This window comes from Manis pentadactyla, chromosome 8 (genome assembly GCF_030020395.1).
Source record: "Manis pentadactyla isolate mManPen7 chromosome 8, mManPen7.hap1, whole genome shotgun sequence".
Lineage (NCBI taxonomy): Eukaryota > Metazoa > Chordata > Mammalia > Pholidota > Manidae > Manis > Manis pentadactyla.
In genome coordinates this window covers 135,647,111-135,665,622 of record NC_080026.1, presented here as the reverse complement: position 1 = coordinate 135,665,622, position 18,512 = coordinate 135,647,111, and the positions used below count along the sequence as shown (strand labels likewise).

At 47.3% G+C, this 18,512-nt stretch overlaps 1 protein-coding gene across 5 annotated transcripts in view; it reads right to left on the bottom strand.

Annotated features, from left to right (window-relative positions):
- Positions 1-18,512, bottom strand: part of DOCK1 (dedicator of cytokinesis 1) — a 480,397-nt gene that overhangs the window by 412,588 nt on the left and 49,297 nt on the right. For all 5 annotated transcript variants that reach the window (XM_057506476.1, XM_036899031.2, XM_057506478.1 and 2 more), the window contains exons 2-4: positions 10,149-10,232; positions 3,393-3,433; positions 256-311 (exon numbers count right to left, since the gene is read on the bottom strand). In XM_057506476.1, coding sequence (XP_057362459.1) covers positions 256-311; positions 3,393-3,433; positions 10,149-10,232 — 181 coding nt within the window. The remainder of the gene's footprint in view (positions 1-255; positions 312-3,392; positions 3,434-10,148; positions 10,233-18,512) is intronic.

Below are 18,512 nucleotides of genomic sequence, written 5' to 3'. Positions count from 1 at the left end.
CGGGGCCAATGACCCCCCGACTCCACAGGTTCCAGGAGACACTGCAGTTACCGTGTTTAGGGAAGGCCCTTCAAGGGCCCGAGGCCGTGTCGTACACAACTCGAAGGTCACAAGCGTCCCTCTCTCAACACCCCTGCCACCTCATGGCCAGTCACACCCACTAGCCAACCCCTCATACGACCCTGCCACACAGGAGTGCAACAAGGCCTGTGTAACAATTGCATTTCTGCATTTAAACATCAAGGACAGACTCACCCTTTTCCCTCCACTATAGCTTCTTTAAGATGAATATATGAAGCAGGAAATATACCCTTTGAGGAGAAAAAAAAGATAGTATGTTTTATTATCAGTGTGAATACCGACTGAAAATCAAACATCTGCCACAAAAAAGGTGGGGGTAGGCATGGCTGGGTTATTACTAATTCTTTAAGCATTATGTTAAGTCTCACATATACAATAAAAAAATTACAAAAGATGGCAGCTCAATCCACTGGTGTTTCAAAGAGGCTGCAGATGTCAGAAAAAAAGAGAAGCAATCCATTTCCAAAGAGAAAATCCAGGGCTCTCCTGTGCCATCTGCATAGGTGGCACCTTGTTTTCTCTGCTGCCCTCGACCCAAGCAGATCAAAATTCCCTGATGCCTAAAAACAATTTTTAATGATGCTCCACAGTAGCTGCCCTCTTCAAAAATGCTAAAATTGCCATCAAAGGCTGGCTTACACCATTTCTCACGGGGATGCATGACTACTTACCTGACCCACAGGCTTTCTCGTTCATCTCCTGAGGGGCCGTCTGATGATACAACAGAAATGGGGCGGATTCGCCTCGTCCGCACGACTCTGGGGGCCGGGGGCCCACCAGTTTGTATTAACGCACTGCTCCACAGCAGCACAAGCCCTACCAAGTGGTGCTGAGGGGGACAGTTTCTTAAGAGGATGTTCACTGTCAGGCACAGCCTGTGAAGTGCCCAGAGCTTTACCAAGAGTTTTGGTCCTGCTTCCTGAGCAAGCCAAACGCCTCCCTGACTGGAGCAGGAAAGAGCACCTGAAAGGCAAGCGATGGTGCAAGAGGTACCAGCGTGGTGGGCGTCACCATGCAAGCTGGCTGCGGCTTCCTGCGGGAGATGAGTGCATGCAGCCCAAATCCAGTCAGTGGTTTCCAGGCACCCGCTGTGGGAGCAGGAGCTACTGACTGAGCTTCCCGAAGGATTTACACAAAAGACCCAGAACCCCAAGTATGTACCAGTCATGCTTGGGCAGGGCGTGGGCACGTCCCGTCATGCTCCTGCCACCAGGAAAGTGACCGAATTTCATGGAAAGAAGAACTATCAGACAGGAAGGAGTCGGGAGAAAGACAGAGGCTGGACAACAAAGAGGACCAGAGGGACTCCCTGCTGGTAACTCTGTTCAGGTCCTGGTCCCCGGGGGGACGCCTCCAGACGGGCATGATCTTCAGCACACACTTGATGTCACAGATGCACACTCAACGGGAGGAGGAAACAAACAGGCCAGCCTCGCCTGTGTCCACAGCAGGGATCCCCTCAACCTCAGCAAACCTGCTGTTGGCATGATGCAGCCACAGAAGAGTCATGGACAGGAGGGGGCTGGCCACATTTGCAGGGTGAACTGAGCAACTACTCCAGCTGGGGTCAGCAGAACCAGCCCTGATCAACTGCACATTTGTAAATGTCTATACTAAGGATGCTTCCAGAACACTTGGGAGTCAAGATTCCTAGGGGCCAAGTCTCTTCTCTGCTACTGCCTGGGGGCCTCATTGCAAAGTCATAACCCCATTAAGGCTTCAAGACTGCCTCATCTGCCAAGGATTTTAGATGAAAAAATTAATTTGGCCCTACCCAGCTCTACTGTGTCAGTAAGTGGTAAAGTCAGGGCCCCCTGGTGCAGGGCCAGAGACGGTGGTTCTGGGAGGCACTGGAGCGTATGGAAGAGACCTCGAATTGGGGGAAGGTGGTACCGAACACCAAATACCAAGGAAGCATCAAAAACACAAGTGAACAGCTTGCCTGGGGCATGCCCAACATACGAAGTTTCAGCTTTGTTGTGAGGCTGTGGGGGGTAATGGTGGTTCACAGTCCCACGATCCTAATCCCTTCATTAATCAAATCACCAGTGTAGCTTTCTCAGATGGAACTCAGGGTCTCACCTGCAGGAATACACTCTTGATTACAGACGAGGTGATCAATCAAAAGGCAACCTTCTCGGAGAAATCTATTTCACCATCTACCTGGTTGGAATCTACCGTGTTCAAGAGCCCCAAGGCCCCAGGTCACTGGGTGTACAGAGACGTGAAGCCCAGTCTGAGCTGGGTGGGGTGGGGTGGAGGCCCTTGCTCCGATGTGCAGATCTGGCCTGCCAACAGTCCTAACAGTGTCTCACATTCCGGTAGCTATGCCAGAGGAAGGATGCCACGGAGCTCAACCGGGGCCTCCCCTAATGACTGCTACTAAGGATGAACAGCTCCCACCCGGGCAGCGTGGCCTGGTACAGGGTCCCTGGGGGAAGTTGAGTGGCAGGCCCTGTACTGGAGCTGCTGGACTTGGGAAGCCTTAGGTACAGACTCCGGACCACAGAGGAATTCAGTCCAATAAGGAGATAATGAGAGGGAAAAGTTAAGCAACAGAAGTAAAGTGAACTTCAAGCGTAAGTAGATACTAAGATGTAGAAGTTAATGTGGACAGGCCTAACCACAGCTTAGAGCAGATATTACTTCAAAATCATAGAATAAAACAAAAGAGCCATAATTAGGTTTTATGAAGCTAAGAATGGAAGATCCACTTTAGAACTGGGTATGGGAGTGTCCACCACAAGAAGGGAGGTGAAACCGTATGTCTTAGCTTCAGAAATTCAAACCACATGCACGCAAACTGCCCTGGAAAGCAGAGCCTCTTTCTTTGACAAGCCAACTTCAGTGGTTTAAAAATAATTATAAGCAAGGGCAAAAACAGCATGCATTAGCTTTGGAAATCCATTGATTTATCAAGGAAAATGTAAGATGGAGGACAGTGAGCAGTATTTTTTTTTCTGAAGTCATTATACCCAGGTCATTCTCTTCTGCACCCCTTGTGTTTAAATAGGATGCAAAATTCTACCAGGAAAAGAGGATTCCGCCTCTCAGGACAACAGGTCAGCACCAAATCACAGCCAGCAATTCGCTCATGGAAATGCAGCTGCTGTTTCTCTGTGCCCACACTCCTCAGAAGGAAACAATGCAGGTAGTCCACATTTCAAACCACTTATTTGTTAAATTCAGAGAAAGATATATATATACATATATATATGACAAACTCACAGACACAAATGAGATAGAATTGATTTCCTCTCACAGTGTGATTTATGAATAGACATGGTCTGGGTTTAATAAAAAGAACTTACCTTCTTAGACTTTTTTCTTAAGGTGTAACCTCTGTACCACCCTAAACAAACACAAAGTTGAAACAGTTAGTACAGGGAGGCATCCTAGGGCCCAAACAGGAGCTGCAGGCTGTGTACAACTCACCGCCTTGCAGAACCAGAGAAATCAGTTTGTCACCAGAAGTCAATACTCCTCACACCTTGAAGATACACCACGGGGTTTCCTAGGGCATCTCAAAACCATACCAGAAGCCTGGCTCAGGCCCATCACACACAGACCTCCAGCTCCTATACCTCCAAGTGCCATGCAAGGCCATTAAACTGTCAGCCTGAAGTTAAAAAGCATAGTTTCAAGAGGAAGAACTGTCTTTTGACCTCTCACCCCTGAGTAGGTTGCTTGACTATGCATTTTCCCATCTCTCCCTCTGCCTGATTTGGTCAGGGTTACTGCCAAGGGCACATACCAGCATCCTCAGATCCAGAGATGCATAGAACAGAAAAACGATTGAGAGCTAACTTCATCCCTCCTCAGTACAGAGGGACTTTGCCTGGAGCAGCCTGGATCTCACGAAGTGCTTCTATGGCACAGACACCACCTCCCCAGGAACCACCAGGCCCGGGAACACGGGCCCACCTACCCCTTCGGGGTCTGGCCTTGACTCAAGTTCCCATGCCCCCAGTGTGGGGATGGAAAGGACAACGGGCGAGAAGACAGACAAGCTAGAACTGTTTGCTCATGCTCAGTGCTAAATGGAGAAGTCCATTCAATGGGGGCCAGACCTGACCACACCCTGGCACCCCACCCTGCCCAGGCTGAGGGCAGGGACTGTCCCTGCAAATGCCTGGGGCCCGCAGCCAGTCACCAGCCTCCCAGCAACTCCACCACAGCCCAAAGTCAGCGGATGACTTGCTATCCCAAACCCTCTGAAGCACCCTCAGGCTCCCTCGCTCCGGAAAAGCAAGTCAAAGGCTCAGACAAATTCCAACTGTGCCCCACAGCAGCAAAAGGGCCCAGTCAGAGAATCACAGAGAACACCTGGAAAGAGCGTGCTGGGTAAACTGTCAGAGAATAACCAAATACTGGGTTTTATACAGTATCAAAAAGGCAAACCTCAGAAACCAGGAATGTCTGAATTAACTCAGAAACTGAAAATGGGCAAATACTGCAGCAATGCCAGCATGCCTCATAAAAAACAATCATTTTAACCATCAGAGGTGGGGGGTACGACTACAGACCTGAAAGGGATGGCATTGCAATGAGCGAAATCCTCCAGGGTTATTCAAAGATGCTTTCCAAGCAATCAGAAAAGGAGATGGAAATGCCCAGATCCTTGCAAAGACTTTGCTAAGACCCTGAGATGGCCAACCAAACCCACGTGGCTTCCCTGACAAGGGGACTAAGCATATCAGTCAGGGGCCCTGCCCTAGATTTCAGCCCCCATTTGGAGAATTACCTCCCGAAAGCCACACTGCCCGCTGCAGCGGTCAACCAAACCCACGTGGCTTCCCTGACAAGGGGACTAAGCATATCAGTCAGGGGCCCTGCCCTAGATTTCAGCCCCCATTTGGAGAATTACCTCCCGAAAGCCACACTGCCCGCTGCAGCGGTCTCCACAGGCCAGCCCTGAACAACCACCCCCAGCCCCAGGAGTGTCTACAGACAGTGAAACAGAAAAGTGGGCAGGTCAATGAAGTTCTTCAAAAGGCTGCATTTACTCAAATTAAAGGACTGTCCTCTATCCCATTATTACATCCTTCCTGCATTTTCAGTGCTAATGTGCCCTTTCTTTTCTGACGCCTACAAGGGATGAATGTCCTTGAACATGTAAGGAAACACTGCAATGTGACAAGGAAAAAACAGAAAACAGGTATAAAAGGAGTAGCATTTATCAACAGCGTACAGAAGAAACCCAAAGATGTCCACATGGAGATATGCTCAGACTAAGTAACAGGAGACATGAAGTTTAAAGCAATATTGCAGCACCAATATTAGCATGGTAGACGTTCTAACTATGCAGGAATGGGGGGAGCCCTGGGCAATAGAGGCAGGAGAGCGCAATGCAGCAGCTGGCCTGGGAGGAGTCATCCCTACTTATGCCAAGTGCATAGCCTGAAAGTCCACGGCCAGCAACCACACGTGGCCACACATCCCAAAGACGCAGCCTCCACACGCAGCAAGCCAGAGCCAGGGCCATGGCAGCTTGGGCGAGCATGTGGAAGGGGCCCGTCTGAGCACCCACATCTGGGAGGGCAGTCAGGAAAACGTGGGGCATGCACACGGAGCAGGAAGAGCCACAGACCCAACACACGCAGATAACAGGAGTGCACCTTAGAACACAACACGGAGTAAAAACGTAAGAGGAGGAGTAAGAGTTACCACCACATTTATATGCGTGAACAATATACGCATACCATACGTACAAGAACACAGCAAACACAAAAATCCACTTCAAACACAGTAGAAGAGTTTTCTACAAAACAGGGGAGGATGAAGGGGTGAGCTCTGGGGAGGAAACGCAGGGAGTCTTGTCTTTTATTTAAAGTTATAATAGATGATGGTGGCTTTTTTAACTGCCTTTCCCAAGCAAAATGAAAACCTGTGGTTTTCCTCCACAAGATTATGTGCATGCAGTATTCCTACAACCGAGTGCACACGCTACTGTGTGCCAGAGGCTGGACTAGAGCACATACAGAAGGAGATTAGACCTAACTTCTGCCCTTCATGAGCTCACGAGGAGCCCCACTCTAGGACAAGCAAGCATCAAACCACAAAGCAGGTTGCAGGACATGTTAGCGTGAAGGAGAGAGGACGGCTCTGCAAAGGTTTCCTGCAGGGAGAGGTGGGGATGTAAGACAATGATAACCCGGCCGTCCTGTGGGGGATGAGCAACAGGGGATGAGCCAGAAGCAGGGAGGCTCCCAGCAAACAGCATGGACGGAGTGATCAACTACTCCCAGGCACGGCGCACTAGCATCCTCCACGGAGTCAGCCAACCTACTAAAAACAAGAGACACCCACCAAAGTCAAGCAAATACAGGCACAAGACAGTCCCGAAACTCAGGGAGGGCACGAACCAGCACAGGGAAATGCGGCCAAGTCACCAACACCATAGGACATTCCCAGCAGACCAGGGAGCACACGCTTGAGTCCAAGGGGGGACCAGTGGGCACAGCACCAGACAGAGCAGGCAGAAGGGAGGCCGGGGGAGCTCCTGCCAGGGGGTGGCTTATGCTGAGTCTTCCACGATGGCCTGTGTTATCAGATGGAGAAGGGGGGCGTCACACCAGGTGTACTCGCTGTGCTTCTGAGAAGCGACCAGCAGCAAGGCCGAACGCGAACGGGAAAGAGGCTGGGGCTGAGGCTGGGCAGGTGGGGGCCTAACCTCCAGGGATCACCACGGTCCTGGGACCTGCCCAGTTCACAAGTGCCTGCCTGAAGCTGGACAGGACAGCCATCTGTGCCCAAAGCAGTCCTAACGGACAGCACCCACACGCACTGGGCATTCTGGAAAGAGACCCGGCAGCTGTCCTGTGGGCAAGATTTTGCAGACACCCTGGGCGCAAAGCCAGCCTAGTGATGGAGGCCCAGGGCAACGGGGTCATTCTCAGGAGGCTGGTGTGCGCAGTACAGTGCTCTGCCCCGGGGCTGGGGCCAGGTGGCCAGTCACCTGGGGTGGGGTTCAAAGGATGCCTGCTGGATGGAGGCAGGGTGGAGGGCTCGGCGGTCTCGTGTGAGATGAGAGCCTGGTCAACACGACGGCCTCTTCCAGTCTGTTACGGGTTACACTATGTCCCCCAGAACAGATGTTGAGGTCTCGACTCCCTCTGGAATATGACCTTACCAGGTCTTTGCAGATGATCAGGTTAAAATGAGTTCATGACAGGGGCCCCTAATCCAATGCGGCCAGTGTCCTTACAGAAAGGAAGTAGACAGACACACACGGGGAGATGGCGGTGTGAAAATAACAGCAGAAATCCGGGTGATGCTTGTCGTGCCAAAGGACGCCCGAGATTGTCAACACAGCATCAGAAGCAAGGACAGGGGCGTGGAACAAAGTCCCCCCGCAGCCTCAGAAGGAACCAGCCCTGTCAACACCTTGATCTTGGACTTCTAACTGGGGCAGAATCCATGTCTGTTGTTTCAGCCGCACTGTGTGAAGGAGCCCAAAGAAGCTCACACGGTCCTCATTAAGACCTCTGGTTAACAGATGCTGTCAGCATGAAAAGGAATTAAGGAATTAGAGTGCATTTTGGAAGAAAATGTATCATTATCACTTTTTAAATTTTGGATAAATTAAGTTCCCCGGTGTTGTGATTTAAGCAAAAGGATCATTTCCTAATTTCTGAGCAACACCTGCAAGCTCTCTCAGGTACAGCATCCAGCCCCCCACCGAGATCCTTACAGAAATAGGCAGGCAGCGCATCCTTGGCCGAGAGAATCACTCAATAAACCTCTGTGATCTTGGCTCACCCCTCCTGCCCGGCTGACCCGGATACTGCTCAAAGGCAGGGGCATGCCATCCATGACCCCTCAGAGCTCTTTCCACCTCCACAGTGACCTGTAAACTTCCTTTTCTTTGGTCTAACGCTCCAGGCCTTCGGAGCATGAGAGAGAGACATTAACCATAACTTAAAGGGAAATTTGTTCTGTGACCCTTCATATAAGAAGTGATCGTCTAGAATTTATATTCTCTGGAGCAATCTCCTGAAAAGGATCACATAGAAAAAGAAAATTAAATTTGGCAAGTACAAATAAATTTTCTTAGAGGAAAAAAGTAGGAGGGGGAAGGGGAAAAGAAAAAGAAAATGCCAAACTCTCATAAAATCCATGCAACTTAAATAGAACAAGTGGAAAGAGCAGAAAAACAATTATTCCATTTTTATTTGATGGTACAGTCACCAACTTTCCCAGTCAAAACTACTTCCCCCAAATGCATCTCTCTGATTGGATTCTGATTAAAACCAGAAAGACAGCTGTCAGAGAAGGGGGCTTTGCTTTATGCGAAAGGGTCTTTACACAGACCATATTGATCAGAGTTGGGAAGGCTGACTGGTCCCTAAATGCTCACTGCAGAATCCTTAATCATAATGCCGGGCACAGGGTCAAATGCCTGCTGTCCGATTGTTTTTTTAAGCTAAATGGATAGCAAGGATCATTGACTCACGCAAGGCTTCCACTGTTTAAAGAGGACAATCTTCTTATGAACCAAAGAACAAGAGGCTGCAGTCTGACAGGAAATTGTTATCCATTCAGAATGACGTCATTGCCCACTGTTTATTAACCAGGATTTCAACTTCAGCTGAGCAGGGGCAAAAATAAAAAAAAGACACCAGAGCATTTTTCTCTTAAGATCAGAGAAGTGTCTGAGATGCAAGGTTCGATCCTTCACCTCGACTTAATTTCCCTCTGTTTCCACTCAGCCGCTGGCATTTATCTACTGACAGCAGACGAGGCGATCCAACTGTCAGCTATAAAGCTGAACACGAGCAGAAGGCGCCCCTCACAACTACTCATTCACTTAAGGGCTGGGTCTGGTTTTGCAGCATTACATCTGCTTCCAGGCATATGCCACTAAAGCTGATTTTTTTTTTCCACAGGTCATTTTTAGGGTAAAAGATGCAAATGGAAGTCAGCATGCATCAGAGGGGGAAACGAGGGACGAGGACATGGTATGTATTTTTAACAGGTTTCTGATTCTCAGAGGTGTCTACGGGATACTGGAGCAAGCCGCAGCTTGCCCGGAGCACAGAAGCTTGCAGCAAGTCACTCTTGTGCAAAGTGGATCTCAAAGACCAAGTCTGAAGTTTAATTTGATTACTACGGGCTGTCTACAATTTCCTCTTCACCCCCACCTCCTAGTGGAAGGGTTTAGATAAACCCAATCTAAAGGCAACATGGCTGTTGAAATGATCAATTTTAGTCAGTTCTTTTTATTCACATGCCATATGGGGGTCGCCCTTCAAGCAGGAAATAAAACCACCGATGTTAAAACACTATTTTACAAAACTTCCAGATGTGAGGAGCCTGAAAAAAAAAAAAAATCAAGCCCATCACTGCCTCCCTTCCGGGCAACAATAATCTCAGCACAAAACTATAGTGGGCTGTTCACGTAACCTTCAAAGCACTAAATGTAAAAACTAATTGTTTGAAGAAGCAAGAACATTGGAAAACCACTGCAATGGACAGAGTATTTACTGGGTAATAATAATGACTGCTTCACTGGGCCATGTCCCACATTAGCTGTGACAATCTCCATTCATCCCTGGGAAAATAGGGTTACAGATTGAAAAATAGAAAAGAATTAAGAAATGACAATTTTGGTGCCTCTGAGGATGTTAACAAATCTAAGTGAGAGCACAAAAGTCTCACCACTCACCTCAAACACCTCAAAACAAGGACTTAACATACTAAAATATCTCAAATGTATTTTTCTTTCAAATGATCCATTATTAACAGTCAAGATTCTATACATTTATTTGCAGAACAAAAAAGAGAACCAATGAGTTCTTTTTAATGAAAACAGGTATTTCAACAGCAAACTTTGTAAGTTAAAACAGGAATGTTTAGATTCAAATCCATCTTAATAAAACATTATTTAAATAACAGCCTCACTAGGGCCCCTGCCAGAAATGGCATCCTTTGGGCAAGTACACCGATTGTCTGTTTGAGAAAGGCACCTGATCATGCATGCTTTCAAAACAGAACAGTGTTTCAGGCAGTGAAACGTGTTAACTGCTCAAGACAGTAAGAGAAAAGAGACTAAAATGTAGACGTACCTTCGTATGTTTCCAAGATGTGCACAGTGTCCCCTATCTGTAACGAGAGCTCGTCTGCTCCCTTGGCATCATAGTTATAAAAAGCTGTTAAGACAAAGGGGAGAGAAGGTTTTAGGGGAGGTCGAGGTGACCTTACTGGTCTGTTTGGCTTGTTGTTAACGCTGAGACACACTCGGTCCTTGCCTGGATCATTCCCCCTTTCTTTCAAGAGACAAACATAGGGGTCATCAGTTTAAGTAGCAGACACTCATTGCCACCCAGAACACCACACCGCCACCAGTGAATTTTTTGTGGTGAAGTATGTATGATGTGAAATTTGCCTTTTTAACCATGTGTAAGTGTACGATGCCATGACATTCTCAATGGTGTGTTACCATCACAACCATCAAATTCCAAAACTTTTTCCTCACTGCAAATAGAAACCCCAAGCCCCTTAGGCAACAACGCCCCAGTCCCCCATCGATCCACCCCAGCCCCTGACAACCAGCCCCGCTTTCCATCCTCTGGGTTTGTCACCAGCAGCCCCATGTAAATGCACCCCTGCCCTACGGTGCCTTTGCGTCTGGCTTCTTCCACTTAATGGGACGTTTTCAGGCATGTCACACCAGGCGTTATTCCTTCTCATCAATGAATGATGTTTACAATGGGAAGACTGAGGATACTATGGACATTTTAATGATCATTTCATATACCATCTTATATTTCCAATAATAGATTTTCTCATTAGATCACTTTTCCCTACCTGCAAATCAATTACACATGGACTGGATATTCTCTGAAAACCACATTGATTTTAAAAATCATCATATAACTAATGTCGATGTTAAGTCAAAAACCTACATTGCAATCAAACAAGGCAAAAGTATGTCCAACATTAAGAATCCTTAAAATGAGCACTCATCAAACTCCAAAATCCCGAAAGTTTATCCTGATATAAAGCAGTTCCTAACCCTCCTTGATAAGCACCTAAAAAAGTCATACCATTAAAGTCAGACCACACTTTTGTCAGGCATTGTAAGATAAAGACAGCTGTCACCATGAAAAAAGGACGTTACAAAATGTTTAAGACACCAAAAACATTAAATTAGCCCACTGTCAGTTAAACAAGTAACAATGATGCAATGATGTTCCTCCTTCCCAGTGGATTCTACCTAAAAAGATCCACACTCTATGTACAAACTCATCTTCAAACTCCTGATCAATGCCTCACACATCCATCCTCAACATGCTGCAGACACTAACCTTATGTCACACCTTCTCTGTGCCCATCTCTAAAATTCTCCTTGATCCTGGCAGTGCAAGCTCCTCCCGCCAGCATGGCAGGCCCGCACCACCTGACCACCGCACCTCTCCTCCCTTCCAGCCACACACCCCAGAAGCCTGTCTCCACCTCTCCCTGGGAGAAAGAAGCCAGCCCACCCCACACGTGTGTAACAACTTACCCCCCACCCACCATCCTTCCCACCACATGCCACCTCTTCCAGGAAGCCTGGTCCAGGTATTTGTTTGCTCTTTCAACCCCTTTCTCAAACATGCAGACCCCCAGCACACGTCTGGCGCGGGCTTCATGGCTGAGCTGTCTGCAGCTGTGAGGGTACCCAGACCCTCAGGCCCACGCAGCCCCTGGTCTTCAGGTCCATGGTCTACGGAGCCAGAACAAAACGGGCAGGGTGACACCTTGACCCCTGAACACCTGAGGGACCCCCAGCAAGTGACCTACCCTCTCTGTCTCCAGCCTTCCCATCTGTAAAATGACGATACTGACCCCAACACCTCGTAGACTTTGTGTGTTTGTGTCCTACACCGAATACCACTGAGGGATTGAACAATCCGGTGCAGGGGTGGCCCACAGTGAGCACTCGGTGACTAGCAGAAGCTCTTACTGTGGTTGGAAGTATTTTGTTTTTATTGCAATAAAAATTTCTATTGCTACCAGAATCCTTTTTACAAAAGCCAAAGCCAAGTGGACTATCATGTTGACAAAAACTCTAAAATATCGAAAAGCACACATATTATATATAATTCCATTTTTGCAGATATTTTCCTGTATTTTTACCAAAATTCATAAAACTTAAATGTCCTCAACTGACATAAATGGTTACCAGAAGTTAAGTTTACTTAACATTTTATGGCGAATGTTTAACAAGAAACAACCGCATTAGGTGAAGGAAGCTCAGAGCATATGCCAGCCTCCTCGGATTAGCATGACCATATTCCTGAGCTTTGAGAAACCGTAAGTGCATTTATCACGGTTCTTAACAGCACTCCCGCCTGCATGCCTATTTGTTACAGACGTGGAGAAAATAAACACATCAAAAATAATTAAAAATAAAATGAACACATCCAGTCTGAACACAGTTGGGCTACATGAATTTGTAAGGCACACATAAAAACCTTTAAATACATGCCCCCCCTCCATCTCTGAAGTAGGCAAAGGCACATGTGAAAATCTCATACGTGAACAAAGGAACTTCACATTTGAACTATGAAATGAGCCTTAAAGAACCCTGATTTTATAGGTGAAGAGAAAAAAAGCCTGCAAGGGTTTATGCACTGGCCCCCCTGGCATGGCAGAGAGAGGACCAACGTACGGCTGTCCACCACCATACGGCTGTCCAGCCTCTGCCTTTATGCTCAGTATTGCACCTTCAACAATCCCATATTTAAAGGCGAATTGAAAGACTCAACTACATAAGATTATTGAACAAGGGAGTGGGAGAGAGCAGAAAGTATGGCAGACAGAATAATGGCCCCCAAAGATGTCCACATCTGAATCCGTAACCTGTTGCATTTTTCCTAATGTGGCAAAGGGGCCCGTGCAGATGCAATGGTTCAGGACCCTGAGCTGGGGTTGCTGATCTTGGATTCTCCAGTGGGCGCAATGTCCTCACAAGGTCCCATAACAGAGGGAGACAGGAGGGTCCAAGTCAGAGAGAAGATGTGACCACGAAAGCAGAGGTCAAAGTGCTACAAGGAAGGGGCCGCGAGCCACAGAATGCAGGCGGCCCCTAGAAACTGGAAAAGACAAGGAAACCGACTGTCCCCAGAGCCTCCAGAAGGAACACAGCCCTGCCCACCCTTGACTTTAGGACTTCTGACCTCCAGAACAGTTAAGATTATACATTTGCATTGTTTTTAAGCCCTAAATTTGTGGTGATTTGTTACAGCAGCTGTAGGAACAACATACAGGGCCTGTGCAGAGAACACTGCAGTAGGGGGGTTGCGGTCACTGACTCACGGCTGAAGGCAGCTGGAGCCAGGGTCCCAGCGGCAGGCATCTGAGTCTTACCAATCTGGGGCCAAATTTCCCCAAATCTTGGGTGATAGAAAAATGCAGACAATGCAGTCAACTGTTCCTCGATAAACCCAAAGGTATTCAGTGTAAAAGACGATTCCTTAGAGTCATCGGACCTTTCAAAGCTGCCTGTTCCCAGGAGTGAGAGCAGAGACACGAGAGAACAGAAGCATCTTCTCCTGTATGAAGGACGACGGGAACAGATGGCAACTGGGATTAAAAATGCCTTTACTTGAGAGAAGCACAAAGATGGCAGCCTTTTTGCAAGTGGCCCAATTTGTCTTCTTTATTTTTCTGATCTGTTAAGATCTGGGAACAAATCCACAAGAGAACATGGTCCTCTGCACCCATTCACACCTCTGGACTCACCTCCCTCTGACTGGTGGGCTGTATGCTAACACAGTCCTCCTGCTCACATCCATCTGCCCAGCTATAGATGTGTCACTGGGTAAATATGTAAATCCATATGAATATCTCAGTCCTGGAGCACAGAGTCCAGTGCAGAAGCTTGACATGTGGCTCGTGTGAAAAGGATGGTGGTTTTCTCTTTTTCTGGAAAAGCTGGCAGCAGCCCAAAGTGAGTAAGCACGGGGATCTTTTCTCCCAAAATTAAAAATTAACACTCTGACCTGTGCCCCACTTAGCATACATGCATCAGAGACATGAACAGTCAAAGTCATCACCCGGGTTCAATCTCCTAAGCATCCTAACAACGGCTGCCTGGGGATGTAGCATAGGAACTATGGTGCATCAATGAGAGAAGGGCCCCCAGGTGCACCAATGGTATTAATAACCCTGACAGTGAGGATGCTACGGATGGAGCTACCATCCCTGCTGATGGTGGGACACAGGCATACCATGGGTGATGACAGTGGCGACAGTGACAGTGACGGTGCTGGTGGTGGTGACAGTGCTGACGCTTCTGGCTCACATGTACTGGGTATGTTCTGTGGACTAGGCAGTGGGCTAAGAGTTTTATACGTTCAGGATAATTTAATCGTCACAACAGTGGTAGGGATTGGATATCAAGTTTTCCCATTTCCTGCATCAGGGTTTACAGTAGCCTGGAGTCTGCTCATGTATGAACAGCCTGTGAAGAGGCTGCACAGGGCCAGCAACCAGCCTGCACGGCTTCTTGCTCAGCCCTCTGTGGGCCTCAGACCACCCCGTGGGCTCTCCTGCCCATCACAACAGCCAGCTGGACTTCTCTGACAGGCAAACACATGTGCGCATTCCTGAAGTCCACTCATGTCTAAACTGCTACACTAATGGATTGCCCATTCCTTACACAGAACTTGGGTCGGTAATTCCAGACATGCAAGGTCTGTGTAACATCCAAAAACCAAACAATGTAATTCATCACATTAACACAGTAAAGGATGAAAAGTCCTAAGACCATCTCAACTAGTACAGAAAAAGCATTTGATAAAATTCAACTTCTATTCAGGAAAAAAACAACAAAACCAACGTGACTCTCTGACATTAGGGGGAAAAACCCCTACAACCCATCAACCTATTAGTCAGAGGAAACACACACCCTACAGGAGTCATGATTGGAGGTGACACACCCCTGGGACCCCATGGTGTCCCTTCCAGACGACCTCCACCACCCCACACTGCCTGGCCCGAGCCTTCACCACATCTCACTGAGATGAAAAATAATATTTCAGCTGATCTCCCTGTATAAACTCTTTTCTTCTCTCTATCCTTAGAGTTACCTTCTTGAAATCTCCAAAAACCTGTGTACTTCCCTTGGTTTCCTGAATAATGACTAGCTTCTCCGGCACGACGTGCAAAGGCCTGTGGCATGTGACTTCAACCTGCTTCTAAATCTCATCTCCCCCCGACCCCCAATTCCCCAAGCCTTCTCAAAACTGCTTCTGCTGCTACAAACGGCCCTCTTCTGCCTGCTTCTGAAGATCCCTTATCTACAAGGCGCACTTGTAATTTCATATCCTTCCCCAGATCCTTCCTGAATTCTGACTTTCCACCCTGACCACAAAAAGCTACAGGTATACCTGAGTTAATTACTCGCTCCCCAACTTTCCTATATATAAGCTCGATGACATCCCCCAGGCCTTGTAGGCTTGCTGATTTAAATGTCTGTCCTTCCCTCCAGACCAGAGTTCTTGCGGGAAGTAAACATTTACTAAAATCACTGGATTTCCCACAGTAGCTAACACCATGCCTTGCAGGCAACTCAATAAAATTCACTGAATTTAACCAGATCACAAAGCATTCCTTCTTGTGAGGTTTGCAAGAGTGTTTGAAAGCAAGAAATATATCATTTGTTCCTCTTCAAATGATGCAGCCCTCTGGAGAAACACCTAACGGCTGAGACTTGGCCAATCAATGAGAAGCGAGACACAGCATTCGCTTTCCCAGCTCTGCTGCAGGTCTCTCCCATCTAATGAGCTGGCTTGCCCTCGGTGCTCAGGTTCAAAGCCTCCTTTAAGTATCAAAGGTGTGGGCCTGACCACACATTATTTCTCAAAATCTGCTCAGCTTGGAGTTTCTCTAACCCACACAGTGTCCCCTTGAAACACGACTTCAGAAGTCCAAGTAGCAATTTAAAAGTTAATTAATTCTTTTAAAAAGTCAATTTGTGAAAATTAGTTGCTCTGTTTGTGATCTCATTCCCTTTGTCTTGTCTTCAGTTGGATAAAAGGTCAACAGCATGCACCTCTGTACGACTCGGGAAAATACAGACCATGTCCTTAGAAGGATGGGAGCCAGGCCCTGCCTGCGACCCCTACAGGGCTTCATTCTAAAGGGCCATCCATCTGCTGTCCCTGAGTTTCAAAAAACCCTCACATGTGCCACTCCATGCCAACAACAACTGCTCAGTATTTCCTAAGACCCTGGCTCCCGCCCTGGTCCAGCGCTGCGTTAGTGATGAGCCGGTAGAAAGATAAACTGAGCCTGATGCAGCCCCAGGGAGCAGGCCCCCCACAGCCTGATCCCTAAGGAACAACCCCTCCACACGCTGGACCCAGTCAGGGAATACGGTGCAGAAAGAATCAGATTACGTACACCCTTTGAACTGGATTATGGGCACAGACCAGCCCCCCAGCCCCACCATATATCCATGCTGAGGCTCTCCTGCCCATCACAACATCCACCTGGACTTCTCTGACAGGCGAACACATGTGCGCATTCCTGAAGTCCACTCATGTCTAAACTGCCATGCTAATGGATTGCCCGTTCCTTACACAGAACTCGGGTCGGTAATTCCAGACATGCAAGGTCTGTGTAACATCCACATCAGTGGGTTTCTTAAATTCCATCATCAAGAAAAGCCTGGCGCCCACACCATCACCAGCTTCCACGACGTGCGGCCCACTCCTTCCTCCTCTCTGGTTTAGGGGCCGACGACTGAGGGGGGCCCTAAGCCACAGAGCAAAAGCCATTGCTTCTGCCACCAGAGTCCTGCTTTTGCCAAGCATCTGAAAGTTGATGGAAGGAAGGAAACGGGAAGGGAAAGGAAGAGGAAAGGAGAAACGAACGGGGGAAGGAGGTTTAGAGCTGGTTCTGAAGACGCTTTAACAAATGCGGTCTCTAATATTTTTGAAAGATAAAATGAACAAAAGAATAAAATTCTTAGGAGTAAACAACCAAGGAGGCAAAGGACTTCCACATGGAAAACAAAAACATTGTTGAAAGAAATTAAAAGACAAAAATTACAGAAAGTCATCTCATGTTCATGGAATATCGTTAAGATGTCGATGCTACCCAAAAAGATCTACAGTCAATGAAATGCCTGTCAAAATCCCAGTGAAGCTTTCGAGAAACAGAAAAACCTAGCTCAAGGGACCCAAGATGATGCCGGGGTTCTTGTTTGCGGGGCCAAAGAATGAGCTTCACAAACAGTCAAGGTAGGAGAGCAAGGTACAGGCTTTTATTTAGAGATAAAGTGAAAGGACAGAGCCCCCGGCTCACGCCAGGAGGGGACAAGAGAGTCCGTAGTGGTGCGTTGTCTAAGGGGTTTTATAGGCAGTTGAGGATTTTTCGAGAACATGAAAAAACTTAGGGGTGGGGACTTGTTAAGTGGTCCCTGAATATTAAAAATTAACTTAACTGTAAGGAATTTCCTGCCTGATTTCTCTCTGGGACACCGGCGCCTTGGTCTGGGAGCACATCAAAAGGCTGCCTGCCCAGCCCCCAAGGTGTGCTGAGGTATTGTCTACTTGCTAAAGAATCTTGCCTCTTAAACTTCCTGGGTGTTAAAATGCAATTTTATCTTTAAGATGGAATTCTTCCTGCCTTTTACCATGCCGTCTACAGCTGGATCTGCATGCTAAGTTAGTTGCTCAGTTTGCAGAATTACCTTGTCAGATCTGAAGGAGGAAAGACAGCACATAGGCCTGGGCCTTTTAGTATGCTGAAGTGAATCTTACACACGGTTACAAATGATTAGCATAATAAAACCTGTGCTACTCTCCTTTATCTGGGGAACATTAACTGATTTCACTGAAGAATGATTCTAGAGCTCAATGTTTAACATAGAGTTTTGGGGGGGCGGGTGTCTTGCATGTAGTTACATTGCTCTGACAGCAAACATCCCGCCCTGCCCCCTCCAGAGGCCCTCACCCTACTCTGACTACATCCATGGTCCCTGTCTCACAAAGAGCCAAAACAATCTCGAAAAAGGACAAAGTTGAAGGCCTCACATTTCCTGATTTCAACACTTACTATGAAGCTACAGTAATCAAAACAGTATAGTATATACAGACATATATACCAGTGGAATACAGCAGAGAGTGCAGAAATAAACTCCTACATTTACGGTCAAGTTATTTTTACAAGAGTGCCAAGACCATTCGATGGGAAAAGGACAAGCTTTTCAACAAATAGTGCTGGAAAAACTGGGTATCTACATGCAAAATAATCAAGAACCATCCACAAAAATTAACTTGAAATACATGAAAGACCTAAACATAAAAGCTAAATTATAAAACTCTTGGAAGAAAACCTAAGAGAAAAACTTCAGGATGTTGGATCTTCAGTGATTGCTTGGATAGGATGCCAAAAGCACAGACAACAAAAGAAAAAATGCTGCCAGGCATCAT